At 63.9% G+C, this 16875-nt stretch overlaps 1 protein-coding gene across 5 annotated transcripts in view; it reads right to left on the minus strand.

The window, feature by feature from the left end:
* Positions 1 to 786: 786 nt before the first annotated feature.
* The window catches only part of TEP1 (telomerase associated protein 1), a 44632-nt gene continuing 28543 nt past the window's right edge, over positions 787 to 16875 (minus strand). For 2 of the 5 annotated variants that reach the window (XM_025992077.2, XM_072724283.1), the window contains exons 18-55: positions 16171 to 16329; positions 15590 to 15766; positions 15374 to 15494; positions 15024 to 15148; positions 14683 to 14796; positions 14482 to 14599; positions 14177 to 14371; positions 13900 to 14075; positions 13630 to 13786; positions 13352 to 13531; positions 13025 to 13117; positions 12673 to 12805; positions 12401 to 12551; positions 12030 to 12163; positions 11734 to 11822; positions 11262 to 11376; positions 10594 to 10834; positions 10293 to 10416; positions 9231 to 9355; positions 9049 to 9148; positions 8735 to 8890; positions 8430 to 8642; positions 8122 to 8275; positions 7832 to 8044; positions 6502 to 6662; positions 6273 to 6386; positions 5732 to 5839; positions 5281 to 5413; positions 5137 to 5213; positions 4919 to 5051; positions 4697 to 4833; positions 4469 to 4593; positions 3052 to 3195; positions 2810 to 2906; positions 1758 to 1863; positions 1414 to 1643; positions 1219 to 1323; positions 787 to 1007 (exon numbers count right to left, since the gene is read on the minus strand). In XM_025992077.2, coding sequence (XP_025847862.2) covers positions 885 to 1007; positions 1219 to 1323; positions 1414 to 1643; positions 1758 to 1863; positions 2810 to 2906; positions 3052 to 3195; positions 4469 to 4593; positions 4697 to 4833; positions 4919 to 5051; positions 5137 to 5213; positions 5281 to 5413; positions 5732 to 5839; positions 6273 to 6386; positions 6502 to 6662; positions 7832 to 8044; positions 8122 to 8275; positions 8430 to 8642; positions 8735 to 8890; positions 9049 to 9148; positions 9231 to 9355; positions 10293 to 10416; positions 10594 to 10834; positions 11262 to 11376; positions 11734 to 11822; positions 12030 to 12163; positions 12401 to 12551; positions 12673 to 12805; positions 13025 to 13117; positions 13352 to 13531; positions 13630 to 13786; positions 13900 to 14075; positions 14177 to 14371; positions 14482 to 14599; positions 14683 to 14796; positions 15024 to 15148; positions 15374 to 15494; positions 15590 to 15766; positions 16171 to 16329 — 5356 coding nt within the window. In that variant the 3' untranslated portion in view covers positions 787 to 884. Of the gene's footprint in view, positions 1008 to 1218; positions 1324 to 1413; positions 1644 to 1757; positions 2027 to 2809; positions 2907 to 3051; positions 3196 to 4219; positions 4380 to 4468; positions 4594 to 4696; positions 4834 to 4918; positions 5052 to 5136; positions 5214 to 5280; positions 5447 to 5731; positions 5840 to 6272; positions 6387 to 6501; positions 6663 to 7831; positions 8045 to 8121; positions 8276 to 8429; positions 8643 to 8734; positions 8891 to 9048; positions 9149 to 9230; positions 9356 to 10292; positions 10417 to 10593; positions 10835 to 11261; positions 11377 to 11733; positions 11823 to 12029; positions 12164 to 12400; positions 12552 to 12672; positions 12806 to 13024; positions 13118 to 13351; positions 13532 to 13629; positions 13787 to 13899; positions 14076 to 14176; positions 14372 to 14481; positions 14600 to 14682; positions 14797 to 15023; positions 15149 to 15373; positions 15495 to 15589; positions 15767 to 16170; positions 16330 to 16875 lie in introns of those variants that run through there. The other 3 variants (XM_072724284.1, XM_072724285.1, XM_072724286.1) reach the window with 3 other exon arrangements.

The raw sequence follows: 16875 nt of genomic DNA on the forward strand, positions 1-16875 counted from the left end.
TTCTTTGGGCTTGATTTCTCCAAGTGCATATTTCTTCTCATGGTCGTACTTCCTCATTTTCAGGACGGGAGGTACTCATTGCTCTACATACCCCACAACTAGCTGCAGGTTATGCAGGATCCTATTCCCTCTCAGCCAAATAGCCTCTGCACATTGGAGGATGCTAATGGACACCGATGGTTTTCCCCATTTAAGTCAATTTTTCTGCAAACTGGAGTTTGTTGGGTATTATTACAAGAAGGGAAGAGGCAACAGAGGCTGGATTGTTCCCTTGCTCCCACCCAAATCCTCTAACTTGCCTCTTTCTCCTGTTTACCAACTGCGGACCAGGTCTCCCACCACTTATCCTAGGACAGCAGATACCCAAAAGTCTGGAAGCACTTAAAGAGAGGATCCCTTCCTGAGCGAGCTGTTCTGCGCCCCAATGCTGACACCCCCGGCTCGTCCTCCCCTGGCGGCGGTGGGAAACCACTGGCCCTGAAGGCCGCTCTCGAGGACCAACCGCGGCGGATCCGGCCCGCATCAGGGTTGGGGTTGAAGCATAAAACAAACAGGGGCACGTGCATATGCCACTTGCCCCACATACCCATCAGAGCGCGGGCAAGGGCAGCCCGTGGCTCAGAGGCCGAACGCCGCCTTCGGCCTGGGCGTGACCCTGGGGCCCAGGATCAAGTCCCCATCAGGCTCCCTGCATGGAGCCTGCTTCTCCCTCAGCCTGGGTCTCTGCCTCTCTCTGTGTCTCATGAATAAAATCTTTAAAAAAAAAAAACACGGGCAGGACAGCACTTGAGGTTTTCTGACACTTTATTTTTAAAATCCAATCGAGAGAGGAGCCGCTGGGATCTTCCAGCCTCGCATCCCGAGCACCCGGGGCTGGTGCGCCTTCACTCCCAGGCCAGGAAGTACATGTTGCCCAGCGTGTCTCCCACGGCGAGCCGCAGGGTAGAGGCCGGGCCCAGCCAAGGCTCCAGGCAGCTCACGGCCCCTTCGCACCGGAACAGACCCAGCTACACGGGGGACAAAGGAGGGGAGGTGAAGCCCAAGGGCTCAGGCCTACTGGTGACCTTGCATTGCCCTCCCGTCTACGCCTTTTATTTGGGGACAGGCTGGCTGCACACCATGGCAGGACAGAAGGACATGGAACCTTGATCTCTTGTACACTCTGGCCAAGTTTCCCCATGCCGCCCCTTCAGCTTCCCTGCGCCTAGACACACGTACCAACTGCATACTCGGCCTCTCCCACAGCTTGACCTCTCTGTCCTTGGACGCTGTCACCAGCAGCCCGGGCAGCACGTGGAGGGCTGTGACGGGGCCTGAGTGGATCTTGGAGGGATGGAGACATGCGGTGAGCCTCCCAGTGGCCAGACCTCGAGCCCTCCCCACCTCCGCCTGCGAGCCGGGCCTCAGCCCCACCTTCCTGCACTGCTGCGTGGTCAGCTCAGTGGGTGGGGACCAGCCCCCCGCACTGCTGCTGTTGCTGCTGCTGCTGCTGCCACCCCCATCGGACGGCGCGCTCCCTGGGCTCGGGGCCTCCGGCACCTCAGCCTTCCGCCAGATGTTGCCCGTGGCCCATTCTCCCGCAGCCGTGCCCTTGGCAAGTTTCCAGAGCATCCCGTTGGCACCGGCGACCAAAAACGAGGACTCTGCAATTTCAAGGGCAGACGTCAGAGCCAGGCTGCGGCTTCTCAGGGCTGACCTCCCCCCACAAGGCATCTCCGCATCCAGGCCCCCCCCCACACACACACACACACACTCACCAGATTCCGGCTTGGCCTGCGTCACCAACACGAAGGTCCCCTGAGGACTCTCCAACTTCACGGTAAACTCGAGCCTCTTTTCAAACTCTCCTGACTCCTTCTGCCTCTGTGAAGACAGGGCTCACCCTGTGTGGCCGACCCCGCGCCTACCGCCCAGCCAAGCAGCTGCTTTTGGCCCCGCACCGCTCAGGACGTCCTTACCTGTAACTCAGACATAGCCACGTGCGTGCATCCCATGCACAGCTCAGGGAACTTTTGCATCTGCGCCCCTGCAGTCAGTGCCCACATCAAGATGCAAACATCTCCAGCGCCCTGGAAACGCCTTCCTGCCCCATCCCGGTCAATAACCAGACCCCTACGCTAGAGCTAACAATAGTCTCAGTTCTGGGGACGCCGGGGTGGGGGGGAGCTCAGCGGTTGAGCATCCGCCTTGGCCCCAGGGCGTGACCCCGGGATCCCGGGATCGAGTCCCACGTCGGGCTCCCTGCATGGAGCCTGCTTCTCCCTCGGCCTGGGTCTCTGCCTCTCTCTGTGTCTCTCGTGAATAAATAGATAAAAATCAAATATATATATATATATATATATATATATATATATATATATATATATATATATATATATATAACCGAGTTCGGCCACCATAAATTAGTTCTGCTTGTTCCTTAACTTTACTCGAATGAAATCACGTAGCATGTACTCGTTTGTGCCTGGCTTCCTTCACCCAGTGCAATGCCTGTCCTGTTCCAGGCTCTACTACTCTCGGTAGCAAGACAAGAGAGACGTGGGGGGTAAATAAATGCAATTAAGAAAACTACACTGATGGTTTCCCATGATTTTTGTAAACACGGGAATCCTTTTTTGTGTCAATAAAATCCTACAGGGAAGCCGAACCCCGTTATAGAAGGCTCGTAAGTAGAGCTGCTCCAGTGGAAGGAAGAGAAAGGAATTTGGAACCAACGCGTTGCCCTTCCTCTTATCCTCAGTCATGGCCCCAAGGCCTTGGAAGCATCGGTCCAGACAAACACGTTAACACACACTCCGGCAGGACTTACCAAGACAGAAAGGCTTCCCGAGTCCGTCGACTGCAGGACAAATACACCGTAGTCCTGATGGGTAGACAACAGCACAGGGCGTTCGGAATAGCTGTCCCTGGTTTCCAGGAAAGACAGAGGCCGAACCCGTGAGCATCCCCCTGTAAGACCCCAGTGCTTCCTTCCATGTGAGCCCCAGGTTCAGGGTCCCCACAAGCCCACTTTCTCTTTAGCTGCAGCCTGAGAGGCTGGTTGGCTCCTACCAGATCACAGAGGGAGCATCCCCTGGCTTCATGCACTGTAACCGCAGCTGCGCCTCGGCCAAGATGAGGGAGCCGCCGTCCGGAGCCAGGGCCACAGCTGTCAGGAACCCTAAGTCCTCCTGCAGAACTCGGTTCAGGTGAAGGCTGCAACTCAAAGAAGGTCCACGGGTCAAGAAAGATCCCCCTTAACTGCGCCTCCTCCCCGAGCACCTGGCTGCCCACGAATTCCTCGGGAGTGAGAAACAAGCACAATCACCTGCCCTACGAACTCTCTTCCTCTCCGTTTCTTTCCCATCAGGACCTCTGTCACTGTCACCATCCTGCACCTGCTCACCTGGGGCTCTCTTACCTCCTTGTCTTTTCTCTCCCTCCTGACCTCCAGCTGATCGACAGACTGTGGAATCTCCTTGCAGCGCATGCCCAGCTCTCTGTCCCCTCACCCACCACCTGGCCCAGGGCCCACCCTACATCTCCCCTGCACTAGAGCAACTGCCGTGAGGGCGGTCTCCCGGCCTCTACTGTCCCCTTCCATACTGCCACTAGAGTTCTCTTCCTAAACTGCACATAATTATTCTCAAATCCTTTATTTATTTATTTATTTATTTATTTATTTATTTATTTATTTATTTATTTATTTATTTATGACAGAGAGAGAGAGAGAGAGAGAGAGAGAGAGAGAGAGAGAGGCAAAGACACAGGCAGAGGGAGAAGCAGGCTCCATGCAGGGAGCCCAACATGGGACTCGATCCCGGGACCCGGGGTCACCCCCTGGGCTGAAGGCAGATGCTCAACCACTGAGCCACCCAGGGATCCCCAATTATTCTCAAAATCCTTAACACCATGTCCCGCTTTATCTTTTCAGTCCAACCCCCTGCAGCCCCGCCCTCACTCCCACCAGGAACCCAGAGCCTTGGCTGTGCCCAGGACACACCATGCACGCTCACGACTCCTCGCCTATCGTCAACACTACCTCCTCTTCCTGAAGCACCATTCCCTTCCCCTGTGGGCCCGGGAAACTCCTACTCAGCCCTTAAGCCCAATCTCAAATAGCAACTCTTTTGTAAACTACGAATTTCTCAAATTCTGGGAACTGTAGCCTCCGTCTTCCTCACAGCACAAGTCCCTCCGCCTACTGCCGGCGGTTTACTTACGCGCACGTTCGTCGACCATGCTTCCTAAGTTAAAAGGTAATTCCAACCTGGTTCCCACAGCCTGGCTCAGAGCTTAGCACAAAGCAGACACTTGATAATTACTATTTACGTCGACATGACCAGGAGCCGAAAACGATTTCCCAGGGACTTTTTCCCACTTACTAACATCCCGTTGACCTAGTGCAAAGTACAGATGGAGTGATCTGCACAAAATCCTGGGTATGAGACCATCAGCGTATTGCGTTAGCCCAGCTGCCCCTTTTCACCTGAACTTTCCGGGCATCGAACCCTCCTGCAGTTCCACTCGCCACTCGCTGACCTTGTCATCGGCACTGAGGACGATCAAGGTGCGCGCCGAGAACCACGTCAGGGCGCCGATGTGGCCTGGAGCCTGGGGAGCGTCCATCCATTTCAGGCTCCATCCTTCCCGGCCAGGCATCGGTGCGCGGCCCACAGGACCCCGTGGGCAAGGAAGGGAGGCTGCTCCCGCTCACCTGCGCCGTGGCCACGGCCTTAGCTTCGTGCCACAAGGTCAGTTCCCCGGTTCGACTCCCGGACGCTGCCACAGAACCGTCTGGGGCCCAGGCCACAGCAGTGACGGCTGCAGGACTCCTGGGCGCACACGTGTCATCTGGAGGAGGAGGGCAATGACGCCCTGCACACTGGGCCGCCCTCGCCCTCGCCCCCTCTTCCATACACAGGCTCACCCCACTCACCAGCTTCCTCGGGGACCTGCCAGAGCCGAACGGAGCCGTCCTCCGAGGCTGTCAACAGGAGGCCTGAGGCCTCCGAAACTGCCGCTGCGCTGATTGGGCCACTGTGTCCCAGGAGCGTGTGTGTCTGCGACACCTAGGACGAGCGGAGGGTAGTGGCGCAAGGAGTGCCCCACCCTGCCTCTGCCCCCCGCCCACCCTGGTCCTTCCAGGGAGCTCACCAGCAGCGGATGCCACAACCGTGCGGCCCCGTCCAGTCCGACAGTCGCCACCAGAAGCTCTGAGCCAGGTTGCCCGGCTGGTGAGACACAGAGGCTAAGTCAGGGCGGGGAGGGCGGGGAGGGCGGGGGCGCTCGTGTCCTCACCTGCCCGGGGCTCCAGGGCCGCCGCGCACTGGCTGATAGGTCCGGAGTGCGCAGGGATACTCGTCAGCTCCACGCCCCAATGATCCCACACTTTCAGGCTCCCGTCTCGGCCCACGGACACCACGTGTGCATCCTGCCCCAGAGCCCCGGATCAGAGCACCGTCGCCTGAGCAGGGCGGGGGGAGTGTGGCTCCCGCCACCAACAGGAGGGCTCAGGCTACGGGCGTAGGGGCCGCCCAAGAGGGCCGAGAACCTGGGGCCCCCCCGGCAGCCGTCCCGCGTGGGGCCTGTTCCCCACAGCCCCCCGCCTCGATGCCCTCGTCCTGCTCCCATCCAGGCCTGAGCGTCTCATTCTTTACCCGCCTCTCGCCCTTGGCAGCGGCTGCCCGGTGCGCCGCGGCCCCACGCGTGCTTAGCCTTGCACCCTGTGAGCCCCCTGCGGCTTCCTCACCACGGCCGCCACGGCGCTCACAGCACTCTGATGACCCAGGAACAGGCCCAGCCGCTGCTGCCGCTCGGGGTCCCACAGCCCCACGGAGCCGTCACTGGAGCAGGACACCTGCGGAGTCGGAGGCTGGTGACGGGCGGGGGCGCTGCGCCCGAGCCCGGGTGAGGATGAGGGCGGCGCTGCCCCTCCCCTCGGGCTCCGGCTCCGGGCCTCCCCGGCCTGGCGGCGTCAGCTGTGCCTCTGGGTTCGTCTGCTTGCCCAGCCCTTGGCCGCAGGGCGCAGTCACAGCCTGGCCTCCAGCGCGGGGAGCCTGCACCGTCCCCACTGTGGGATCTGGGGGCGCTCCCAAGGCTTCAGGCCTGCCGGTCCCCCAGGAGACACAGCCCCGCAGTGCCCACCTACAGGGGTGGCGAGACGAGGCCACGCGGCGCCAGCGAGCTCCGGGCCCCACTCGCACTGCGTGCCGGGAGGCCCACTGAGGCAGGGTCAGGGCAGCCCCCCCGACCCCCCAGCTACCAGGTGCCGCATGCATGCCCTCGCTCACCAGCAGGTCGTCCCTGGTCCACGCACAGCCGGTGACCCAGTCACGGTGACAGGCCAGGAAGGAGCAAATCACGACAGGGCCTTGGGGCTTCCGCACGTCCCAGCAGAAGAGATTCTGGGTAGGTCCCGAGGGGGGTCAGGAGCATGGAGGGGACACGCCGGGGCCTCAGTGCGCAACAAGCCATGAGGGGAGGGGGTGGGGGCACCCAGGACCCCAGGAGGGGGCTCACCCGGTCCCTGCCCCCCGTGGCCAGCCTGCCTCCGTCGGTGCTGAAGCCGCAGCAGCTCACGGGCCCCTGGTGCTCCCGGAGCTCAGCGCCGCGCGGGAAGTCGGCCTCCTGCAGGGGCAGCGTCAGCGGCTGCCTGGGCCACAGCCGCACAGGGAGGGCCTCTGCATGGGAAACGGGAGACACGGAGAAAGGAAGACCCCCGCAGAGGGGAGGCGAGGCAGGACCCCGGGCAGAGGCGCGCCCCAGGGGGTGAGGGCAGCGGGGCAGGGGAAGAGGGGGGGATCAGGGGAAGAGGGCAGGGGTCAGGGGAGGGCGGCGGGCACAGGGGCAGCCCTCACCGTCCCCAGCAGAGCTGCCCGCCCCTGCTACCCCTCCGCGGCCTCCCTCCTCCACGCCCCCCCACCAAGGGCGGGCCCCTCCACATTTCACGTCAACCCCTTTCCCCTCCATCTACACAGCAGACTCCCCCGGGGCCGGAACTCGAGGACTAGAGAGGTCACGGAAGGCCCCAGGATCAGGGCGGGAAACAAACCGCCCAGACTGCTGATGGAAGACACATGCACTTGCAGCCCTTTGACAGTTGTCTGGACCCTGCACGTGTGTATGCAGCACAGGTGCGCATGCGGCACAGGTGCGTGTGTTAGACAGGTGCGCATGTGGCACAGGTGCACATGTCGGACAGGTGCGCATGTTGGACAGGTGCACGTGTGGCACAGGTGCGTGGGCGGCTGGGGCAGGGGGGTGTTGGCGCAGGTGCACATGTCAGACAGGTGCATGCAGCACAGGTGTGCGTGTTGGACAGATGCGTGTGTGGCACAGGTGCACGTGTGACACAAGTGTGCGGGCGGCTGGGGCAGGGTGTTGGCGCAGGTATTCATGACAGGTGCATGCGGCACAGGTGCACGTGCGGCACAGGTGCGTATGTTGGACAGATGCATGTGTGGCACAGGTGCGCGTGCAGCATGTTGGACAGGTGTGCGTGTGGCACAAGTGCGCGCGCAGCTGGGGCAGGGTGTCGGTGCAGGTGTGTGTGACAGGTGCGTGAGGCACAGGTGCACGTGCGGCACAGGTACGTGTGTTGGACAGGTATGTGTGTGGCACAGGTGCGCATGCGGCACAAGTGCACATCAGACAAGTGCGTGTTGGACAGGTGCACGTGCAGCACAGGTGTGTATGTTGGGCAGGTGTGCATGTGGCACAGGTGCACGTGTGGTACAGGTGCACATGTCGTGTCGGATAGGTACACGTCCGGCACAGGTACATGTCCGGCACAGGTGCACGGGAGGCACAGGTGCGCCGGCAGCTGGGGCAGGGGGGCGGCCCGCCATACCTGAAGTAGAAGCCAGGAGCTCTCCGGACGCAGCCAGTCCCCACACGGGCCCCTGGCGTCCGGGCAGCAGCCAGAGCAGCCGCAGGGAACGTGCCTCGAGGGCCCAGCCCTGCAGGGACCCGTCCTCCGCGCCGCTCACCAACGCCCTGGGGCTGAGCCACACCAGCGCCCACACGGCTGCGGCCACAGCCCCGCAGCGGGCTCCCTGGGAGCCTGCACAGCGGACAAGCACCAGGGTCAGGCAGCGGACGCGCCTCCACGGCTCCAGCCCCCACGGGTCCCCGCAGCACCTGAGGCCACCTCGTAGGTCCTGACGCCGTCCTCCCGGTAGCCGACGGCTACCCAATCACCGTCCGGGCTGAGAGCCACGCAGAGGGCCGCCGACAGAGGAAGGGGACCCAGGAGGCCCCGGGGCCGACCCAGGGCCCCGGACCACACCTGCACCTGAGGGCCAAGAACAGGAGCCCAGGTGCGGCACTCGCCCAGGGACAGCCGCCAGCACGAGGGCCCCGCCCCAAGGATTCCGGGGGAAAGGGCAGCCCCTGCACCTGCACCCCCCCGTGCCCTCCCTCGGGTCGCCCGCCCCGTGCCCGCTGACCTCGCCATCCTCGCCGGCCGTCACCAGCTGGCAGCCAGCCTGCAGGGGGAGCACAGCGGCCACCACACCCCGATGTGCAGGGAAGGTGGCCAGCCGTGCCCCCTCCCACCAGGACCACAGCTCCACCGTGCCGTCCAGCCGGCCCGCGGCCACCACCCGCCCGGGGGCCCGGAAGGCCAGGGCGCGGACGGATGCCCCTGGGGCCCCCAGCTCCTGCGGGAGCAGGTGCGCAGCGACGCGTCAGGAGCCGCCGTCCACCCGCCCCGCACCCCGTGCCCCCTCCCCGGGCCCACGGGGCCTGTCACCTTGGCAGCTGTGAGCCCGTCCACGCTGAAGAAGCTGCAAGTGCCCGCCCAGCTGCCTACGGCTACCACATGCCCGTCGGGGTGGAAGGCGGCGCAGTTCAGGGGCCTGGCGCACGTGTGCTGGAAGGCCAGCTGCCCACGGGCCGTGTCCCACAGCTGGAGGAGCAGAGGGGACAAGGCCAGGTGCCCGGACTCGCGCCTGCGCTTCTCCGCCCCGGAGGCTGCCCTGTCCGGCCCCCCGCTGTCCACAGGCACAGCACCCCCAGCCGGCCTGGCCTGGGGGGCCGCCGTGTCGCCCCAGCCCCCGGCGTTACCTTCAGGCACCCCCCCAGGCACACGGTGGCCAGCAGCCGGCGGTCTGGGCTTAGGCAGCAACCGGTGATTTGGGACTGATGAGCACTGGTCTGGAGCACACTGGCGGGGGGAGACAAGGGTCGACCTCCGCCACCCGCAGCCGGGGAGGGCCCCACTGCAAGGCCCGCCCGGGCACCCTTACCGGCAGCCCTGCTGCAGATCCCAGAGCTCCAGGAGCCCGTCGAAGGCAGTGAGGAAGAGGGCGCTGGCGGAGAGGAAGGCGCAAGAGGAGACCCCGTCGCAGCCGCTCACCAAAGACTTCTCCTCCTGTGCCGACGAGCAGGGGCGCACGCTCGGACCCGACCTCCGCTGCCCGCTGCACAGGCCAAGCTCCAACCAAAAAGGAGGCCAAGGCGAGAAGGGCGGGGCCAGCACGCCCTCCGGCCCCACCTCAGGAACACTTAGAAACGTGAGGAGCTCTGAGGGCGCCTGGGGGGCTCATCGGTTCACCCTCCGCCTCTGGCTCGGGGCATGATCCCGGGGTCCTGGACGGAGCCCCCTGTCCTGCCCCCTGCCCAGTGGGGAGTCTCTCTTCCCTCTTCCTCTGTTCGTGCTCTCTTTCTCTCTCAAATAAATAAAATCTTTAAAGAAAAAAAAAAGTGGAAAGCTCTGGGCCCCCTCCAGACACAGGCCAAGCTCAGGCTCCAGGGGAGCCCCATCTCCTCACCTACTGCAAACCGCACCTGTATCCCCAGGTCACAGACCTTGACGGGTCAGAGGAGGGAATGACGTTCCGCACGTGCACGTATGTGCGGTGGCAGGGGCACGCCCGATATGGGGGGGGCACCCGTGCTGCCGTCCCCCCAGCTGGGATGGCGGCCCTCGCCTGTCCTGGGCTCCCCAGTCAGTAGCCTACACTCTCAGCTCTCGTCTACATCACATGGCTGAGTTTTGGCTCCTTTTCCCCTCCTATGTTGTATCTTTTGACAAAAACACCCATTGCTGGGCAGACAAGACTCCAAGCCCAGGCTCCCTGCGAGGCCCAGTACAGGCAGAGGTTTGGCACAGCCTTGAACGGAAAGGGTGCAGCACATTCAGAAGGCAACAGGGATTCAAAAACAAGCCTTAATCCGATGGGTGAGGGGGGAAAGGGGCTGAGTGCAGCGGGCAGCTGGGGGGCGGGGGCACGTGGGGCCACCTTGCCTGAGGCCTGCGGGGGTCTGTGGGGCCTCTGGAGGAAGTCGACCCGCCCTCCGTGTCCTACCTGCCAGGTCCTCAGGTCCAGCAGGTAAACCATCCCATCGGCAGTGCCCACGGCAGCCCTGTGCCCGCTGGGGGACAGGGCCACCGCTGTGGGGGATGAGGGGATGGCCAGCGACAGCCTGGGGCTAGAAGAAGGGCCGGAGAGAGGAAGAGACAGGGAACTCAGGAAGGAAGTGAAGGAACTCCGGCTTGCACTCCTGTGCTTGAAGCCCCCTCCGCGCTGGCTCCGGGCTGCCGGCCCCGCTCCGGTCGCAACTGCAGCTTGACCTCCAGCGGGGCCGCCAGCGTCTGGCCCGGCTCACCTCGGCTGGCCCTCCACGGTACACGGTTTATTAAGCCACCGCAGCGCGCGCTGCAGGCGCCATCGCACGAAAAGCTGTGGGGCCTGGCGGCAAAGAGGCGAGTCCAGGGGCTGGTTGGCAGCCTGCTGGGGCAGGAGCAGCGGGTAGCGGCTGAGGACTGGAGCCTGCTGTCTAAGGAACGCGTGAAACACGGCGGGGTCCGTCTCACAGAGACCCTGCTCCTCTGAAGGGCCTGAGGAAGCTGCAGGAGAGATGCAGAATGTCACTGCAGAGCCAGCCCAGACCCCCCTAAGCCCCAGCACCAAAGACAGTCGGATGATGTGTCTAAAGCGTGAAGTCTTGAGGTCTTCCAGCTCCACATCAGGAACACCCGTTAGAAGTACAAAGCCTCAGGCCCCACTCCGGACCTAGGGAACTAGAATCTGGGGACCCAGAGACCTGCAATTTGAACATTCCCAGGTAATTTTAGACCCGTTAAATAAAGCTTGAGAACCTATGGCCTAAGAGATCTGGGCAGAGGGTCCCCCTGAAAATCACCCGCCTACCCTCTTGTACTTCCAGCCTGGAACAGAAATTTAATGGTTGTTTGCATTACATCCCCAGCCCGACCCCGTGCACACACCCAGGAGCCCCGTATCTCAGAGAGGCCACCTCCTCATGTATCTCACCGTAGAGGGCGTGGGCCTCCAGGAGCCGAGAGACCAGACCCAGTTCTAGGTGTGCGGCCACCACGTGGAGATTGGTGAGGAATTTTGCAAGAAGGCCATGGTTCCCGCTCTGGAGCTGGGAAGGTCAGACTGGACTCATTAGGGTGTAGAGAGGCAGGTGAGGAGGAACAGTCTAGTTTTAGATCCTGCCTGTGCAGCCAAGACCTTGACCCAGAAGCTGGACAAAGGGCCTGAAGGGAAAGGGCAGGAAAACCGGGTGGAGAAAAGTAGAGATGGCGGTGATGGTGGTGATGATGGTGATGGTGGTGATGATGGTGGTGGTGATGGTGATGGCGGTGGTGGTGGTGGTGGTGGTGATGGTGTGTGGTGATGGTGGTGATGGTGGTGGTGGCAGTGGTGATGGTGATGGTGGTGTTGGCAGTGGTGGTCCAGGGGACGTGGGGACTAAGGTGCCTGGGAGCTGGAGACTAACCAGGTGGTAGGGCAGGTCAGCCAGAGCCTCAGGAAGGCAGCTGCGGAAGGAGCCCGAGGCATCAGGGTCGCACGTCTTCCAGAGCTGAGCTACAGGCGTGGGTCACAGAGCAGACATGGAGACTACTGAGCCCCAGAGAATCTCCCAAGATCGCACCCCCCAGGCTGCAGCAAAAGCCAGCCACCCCCCAGGCTGGCCGAATGGGAGCACCAGCGGTGGTCCTGTGGTCCTGGCCCCGGGGGGAGGCCCCACGCGCAGTGCCCTGGCCGGGGCAGGCCAGTCCTGGCCGTCATCACCTGCGATGAGGACGTGTGCGGTCTTCTGCAGCCCCCACCTCTTCCCGTATCGACACTGAGCTGCCGTCCTCAGGGGCCCAGCAGGAAGGCAGAGTCGGGCACCAGCACGTTCCAGGGGCCCCTCCCCCAGCAGACTGTCCTCACGTGAGGGAGAGAGGGCGGAGGGCAGGGGGGGGCTGTCAGTAAGCGGCCGGCATAGCCAATGGCTCCCATCCCACCCTGCAGGGCGGTAAATCAGGTGGCAGCCGTTTGGGGGCCCGGGAGACAGGGGTCGGGGCCACAGCCCAGGACGGGTAAGTTGGAGAAAGGATCTCGAGGATGAGAAGGGAAGGCATAGGGATTGGTGGGGGCCGAGCCGGGGGCAGGTGCACCTGCGCAGACTCTGGACAAGGTAGGCAAATGGGCCCACGGGGTAGGCGTCCCCACTGCTCCCAGCGGCCACGGCCTCTTCCCAGCCCTCGGCCCCCCTGGGAAGCGCGCGCCACGCACTCAGCACCGCGTGCAGCTGCTCCGCAGTCAGACCTGGAATCGCAGCTCTCTGAGGCTCTCGAGCACACAGCACACCCCTCCCTGACACCTGCTGCCCCCACACGGTCCCGGAGACCCCCCCACGCTCTCAGGCCCCTCGGCCCCGAGCACGGACCACTACGCGTGGCCTCCAGGGCGGCCAAGGCTTGGGGAAGGACATCGGGGCCATGCTCTTGCTCCAGGGTGCCCAGGATGTGCTGCAGCAGTAGGGGGACAGTGGCGGGCAGGGCCCGGAGCCGCTCGGACACCTGGGAGGGGAGGAGCCTGGGCTTCAGTCAGTGGGGCAGCGGGGGGGGGGGGGGGGGGCAGCTCTTGTGGGGGGCAGGCAGTGGGCAGCAGGAGGAACCATGGGAGAGGGTGGAGAAGGGGAGAGAGAGAGTGGGGGGAGAAGGGGGGCAGAGGTGTGGGGGGAGGAAGCTGCCCAGGCATCAGGGCAGAGCAAACCAGGAGGCGTCCCCGCAGCCAACCTGCTCGTGCAGCGCGTAGAGCCTCAGGTGGTTGGTAACCAAGCGCAGGTACAGCGGCAGGGAGGACCCCTGCTTCACCAGCAGCAGCCGCATCTGCCGGTGCAGGGGCCTCAGCACGAGAAGCAGGCGCCTGCCCCCCAGCCCCTGCCCCGCTCCAACCCAATGCCACCTGCCAGGCTCCTTCCCCCCACGGCCCTGCCAGCCCTGCTCCCCGGAGGTCGGGCCTGCCCCACCCAGACAAGGACCCCCAGTCACGTCAGGGGCAGCTGCCCCTCCCCGGGCCCCGTTGGAGGTTAGGAGCGGGGCTGCGCGGGGCCCACGTCCAACCTGGTTGTTGAAGGGGGACTCCTCCAGCCGCTTCCCGTACAGAGCCAGCTCATCTCTCACCAGCTGGGCCCGGGCACAGGGCTGCAGAGGCCCCAGGGCCACCACTCGGGCCCCTGGGCTCTGCCCAAGGGTCTCAGCCAGGCCCCCCTCAGCAGACACGCTCAGTACCAGGTGCACCCACTGTGATATTTGGGCAAAAGGAGGGGGAGGTAGGAGGACAGGGAAGGGCCTAGAGGCCCCCCTCACCGGTGTGTCGCACCCCCTCCCCTCACGCTCACCGGGGGAAGGGTCTTCGGGATCCAGTCTGAGACCTGCTGGCCCTGTGGACCTGCCAGCCTGTCAGCCCCGTCAACGATCAGCACCAGGCCCCGGCCAGCCTTCGGGGACTGGGCAGACGCGGGCAGCAGCCTCTGCTGCAGCTCCCACACCAGGCCCCTGCACGGAGGGGGGGGCAGGCCCAGGTCAGCAGGACACGGGGGCACAGGTGCCATCCTGCGGCCTCAATAGGCAGGGGGGGGGGGGTAGGGGGGCAGAGGAGGGACACACACCGGTAGGAGGTAGGGAGGGCACCCGGCTCACACAGTCGGCGACGCAGGTAGGCACAGAGGCGTCTGAGCAAGGTGAGGGCGAGGCCCTGGTCCGGGCGGGCCCCCGAAAAGTGGAAGAAGACCCCGGGGGCCTCCTGGGCCCCATTGGGAGCCTGCAGGGCTGACACCAGGGACGCCTGCATGGAAAGCGAGGACACAACGTGGTCAGTGTTCCACGCGCAGCTCCCGGAGGAGGCCGCCCCACCCGCCCACCCGCCCGGGCTCCGAGACTGCGCACCAGGAAGGCCGTCTTGCCCTGGCCTGACCGCCCGGTCACCAGGCTCAGCCCGCCCCGGGGCAGCATCAGCTGCTGCACAGTGTCCTGGAGCAGGCGTGGCCGGGCGGGACTTGGCGGGGTCTGTAGCTGCTGGAAGGCGGCCTGGACCGAGTCGTCCTCTGGGGTGGGCGCTGGTTCTTCCGGCTGGGCCCCCGGCTGAGGGCACGCGACGGAGACATGGACAGTGTTTGCACGCCCGGGAGCGCTGGGCCGGAAGGCCCCAGGGCCCCCAGCCCCCCGCCCCCCGCCAGGGCACTCCTCCTGACCTGTAGGTAGAGCTTCTGGATCACGCTCCACACATCCTGCAGAACCAGCTGCCCAAACTCCTCCAGCCCCGCGGCATAGGGCCGGCCAGCTGCCACCCCGCCCCACTCGCAGGGGTAACTGCGGGCAAAGCGAGCACGAGCAGTCAGAGTGGGCCTGGCCCCCCTATATCTCCCTGCAGGTCTCCCCACCCCCCAGCCCACCTGCGACAGGTAACCCCTTGCTGTCTGCTCAGAAAGCTCTTCAGTTCGGTGATCCGACGTGCAGCTTCTTCAGACTCAGAAGTAAAGTCGGATTTCCAAGCATCTGGCACAGAGCTGACCCCCAACGACACCCCAAGGGTGGAGCTTCGCTCAGACCCCGTCTCTCTTCACCCCCAGCCATCACACCTGCCCACTGTCCCCGAAACCCCACCAGCTAGACATTGGGCTCCGGGGCAAGGCTGACGGGGGCCGCGGGCGCGCTGAGCCCTGTGCCCCCCGCACCCCCCCTCCGCCGCCCCAATGCTGGGAGAGCACCGAGGCCCAGGGGCGACAGCAGGCACCTAAGGAAGCTGGAGTCCCGCAGGTAGATGAGAGCCTGGGCAGACGGCTGCAGGCGCCGCGCCCGGTCCAGGAACTGCATCACCTCCATCTCTGTCACGGAGCGGCCTGGGGGGTACTGCTGCGCCTGCGGCCAGAGGGGGCAGGGGTCAGTGCCCGGCCCGCTGCCTCCGGCCTCGAGCCCCAGAGCCCCTGCAGGCCAGGAACGTCCCCCCGGATACAGGCACGGAGGCACAGCCGAAGCTCACATGACTCCGTGCCTGGCATGAGCCCCTTGGCCAAGGGAAAGCGACTCCTCAGAGGAGGCCCCCCCGCGCCCCCTGAAGCCCCCCGCGGCCCCAGCCTGCCTCACCCAGCGGAAGTGAGGGTGCTCGGGCAGGTTGTAGTCGGCGGGGACGTAGCCATAGCGGGAGCCTAGGATGCCCACGAACAGCTGCGAACTCTCCACCTCCCCAAGGCACACTTCCAGCTGCCTGCAGACAAGGGCGCCAGCCTGGCTCACCCCGGGCACCCCGGGCACCCCGAGCAGCCCCCCACCCCCCGCGGCCTCCCCACGGCCAGCCCCCACCTGTTCCTGCGCGTCTCCTCCTCCGGGATGCCCCAGCGCAGGTCGATGGCCCGGAGGCCCAGGCGGCGGTGGGCGGCTTGGGCCTGCAGGGCGGGCAGCACGGCCCTCAGCAGCAGGTCCCGCTCCCCGTGCATGTCCCGGAACGTGGAGGAGATGAAGAGGCGGATGCTGCGCCACCTGGGGGGGGCGGGCGAGTGGCTGGGCCCAAGCACAGGCCCGCCCGGACGGCGACGGCGACGGCAGGGCCAAGGCCCCGTAGCTCGACCCCGCCTGCCCTCTCGCTCGCCTTTGTCAGCGCTTCTTAGAGGCCTACTACCCGCCCCTGGTGCGCGGGTAAATAAATAAATACAACCTTTTTATTAAAAAAAACTAAAATTTGGGGCAGCCCGGGTGGCTCAGCGGTTTAGCGCCACCTTGAGCCCAGGGCGTGACCCCGGGTCCCAGGATCAAGTCCCACGTGGGGCTCCCTGCATGGAGGGGGACGCACCCTCTGTGAGCAGCAGCAGCACCTCCACAGCCAGGACTGCGGCCGCCCGCCCGAGCCTCTCCCAACTCACAGAGCCGTAGAAACGTGCACTAACCCAGGCGGGGAAATTGGGGCCAGGGGGCTTAAAGTGCTCTCTTCCAGCGGCCGGAGAGACAGCTCCCCTGTCTTCCCTGGGGACGGCGGTATCTTGAATATTTTGTCCATTTGGCCTACATGTTCTAGAAGACGAGAGGCCCCACGCTCTGCGATGAACCTGACATAAATGTGAGCAAATAAGAGCAAAGAAAAGGGGCGAATCCGATCTCCCAAGGGGGCGGAGGACGGAGATAGAGCTAGGGACGGTCCCCCAGTTCCCTGGGGCTTCTCGAGAAAGGACCGTAGAGGGTGGGTGTGGACTTAAACCTGCGGTTCTCCCGCAGGGATGAAGCAGAGGACAAGGAGGAGGAGTGGGCGTGAGGCTCCCTAAAGCAGCTGGGGCAACCGGGCATACAAAGGAAAAGGCAGAAAAATAAAATAAAATAAATAAATAAATAAAATAAGGGGAATCCCCGGGTGGCTCAGCGGTTTCACGCCTGCCTTTGGCCAGGGTGCGATCCTGGAGACCCAGGATCGAGTCCCATGTCAGGCTCCCAGCATGGAGCCTGCTTATCCCTCGGCCTGTGTCTCTGCCTCTCTCTCTCTCTCTGTCAATCATAAATAAATAAAAATAAATCTTTATAAAAGTTTAAAAAATAAAATAAAAAGGAAAAGTCAGGAGAGAGGACAAGTCAGTGAGATGGCGTGGAGAGCACGAGGAAGA

Source organism: Vulpes vulpes, chromosome 10 (assembly GCF_048418805.1).
Source record: "Vulpes vulpes isolate BD-2025 chromosome 10, VulVul3, whole genome shotgun sequence".
In the NCBI taxonomy this organism is placed as follows: domain Eukaryota; kingdom Metazoa; phylum Chordata; class Mammalia; order Carnivora; family Canidae; genus Vulpes; species Vulpes vulpes.